The 1195-nt window shown below is 40.8% G+C and overlaps 1 protein-coding gene across 1 annotated transcript in view; it reads right to left on the reverse strand.

Annotated features, from left to right (window-relative positions):
- The window catches only part of LOC107669681 (utrophin-like), a 252156-nt gene that overhangs the window by 215851 nt on the left and 35110 nt on the right, over positions 1-1195 (reverse strand). Inside the window, exon 5 of the mRNA XM_016462031.1 lies at positions 1029-1106. Coding sequence (XP_016317517.1) covers positions 1029-1106 — 78 coding nt within the window. The remainder of the gene's footprint in view (positions 1-1028; positions 1107-1195) is intronic.

Genomic DNA, 1195 nt, shown 5'->3' on the forward strand with positions numbered 1-1195 from the left:
GAGGCCGGTTGGATGTACTGCCAAATTCTCTGAAACGCCTTTGGAGACGGCTTATGGTAGAGAAATGAACATTCAATTCACGGGCAACAGCTCTGGTGGACATTCCTGCAGTCAGCATGCCAATTGCACGCTCCCTCAAAACTTGCGACATCTGTGGCATTGTGCTGTGTGATAAAACTGCACATTTTAGAGTGGCCTTTTATTGTGGCCAGCCTAAAGCACACCTGTGCAATAATCATGCTGTCTAATCAGCATCTTGATATGCCACACCTGTGAGGTGGATGGATTATCTCGGCAAAGGAGAAGTGCTCACTAACACAGATTTAGACAGATTTGTGAACAATATTTGAGAGAAATAGGCCTTTTGTGTACATAGAAAAAGTCATATCTTTGAGTTCAGCTCATGAAAAATGGTGGCAAAAACAAAAGAGTTGCATTTATAATTTTGTTCAGTGTATATATATATAGTGTAATTATAGGAATGTTGAATGGCTATATTTAATCATTTACCCCAAGAAAATGCCATTAAATAAATATACTGTAAATAAAATATACTGTCTTTATGACATTTCTACATTAATTTGGAGATTCAATGTGAAAATATTTATGACTACAAATTTCATTGTCAGGTGCGATTAATCGCGATTAATTACAGAAAAAATTGTGATTAATATATTTTTTTTTATATAAACATTTTTCATAATTGTTTGACAGCACTATTTTTGTTGTAAAACACACCGTGCACTTTTGTTTATAGCATCTGTGTTTGTGTGGTTCTGTTTGGTCTGTCTGACCCCGGGCCAGCGAAGAGTAAAGACAGAGGACATTTCAAAACGACACACTAATGTCCCTAAAAGACACGCATGAACTGTAAAGCCTTTTAATTAGCCTGCCCTTGCTGTACGTTCCCTAGCCAGCGTCTGTCAGCTGATACGAGGCATGAAACAAAACTAATTTCCTCCCGCAGCAGAAGCCCAGAGAGTCAAGCAGCAGCAAAGACACGTGGGAAGGTAGAGAGAGAGACTCACGCTGCTCTGATGAAGGACCTGCAGCACGCGGTTGACGTTGTTGAGGGAGTGAACTCTAGTAGAGCCTCGCTCTTTGGTCTGAGAGAGAGACAGAGAGAGAGAGAGAGACAGAGAGAGAGAGAGAGAGACAGAGAGACAGAGAGAGACCGAGAGAGACCGAGAGAGAC

Source organism: Sinocyclocheilus anshuiensis, unplaced genomic scaffold (genome assembly GCF_001515605.1).
Source record: "Sinocyclocheilus anshuiensis isolate Anshui unplaced genomic scaffold, SAMN03320099.WGS_v1.1 scaffold416, whole genome shotgun sequence".
Lineage (NCBI taxonomy): Eukaryota > Metazoa > Chordata > Actinopteri > Cypriniformes > Cyprinidae > Sinocyclocheilus > Sinocyclocheilus anshuiensis.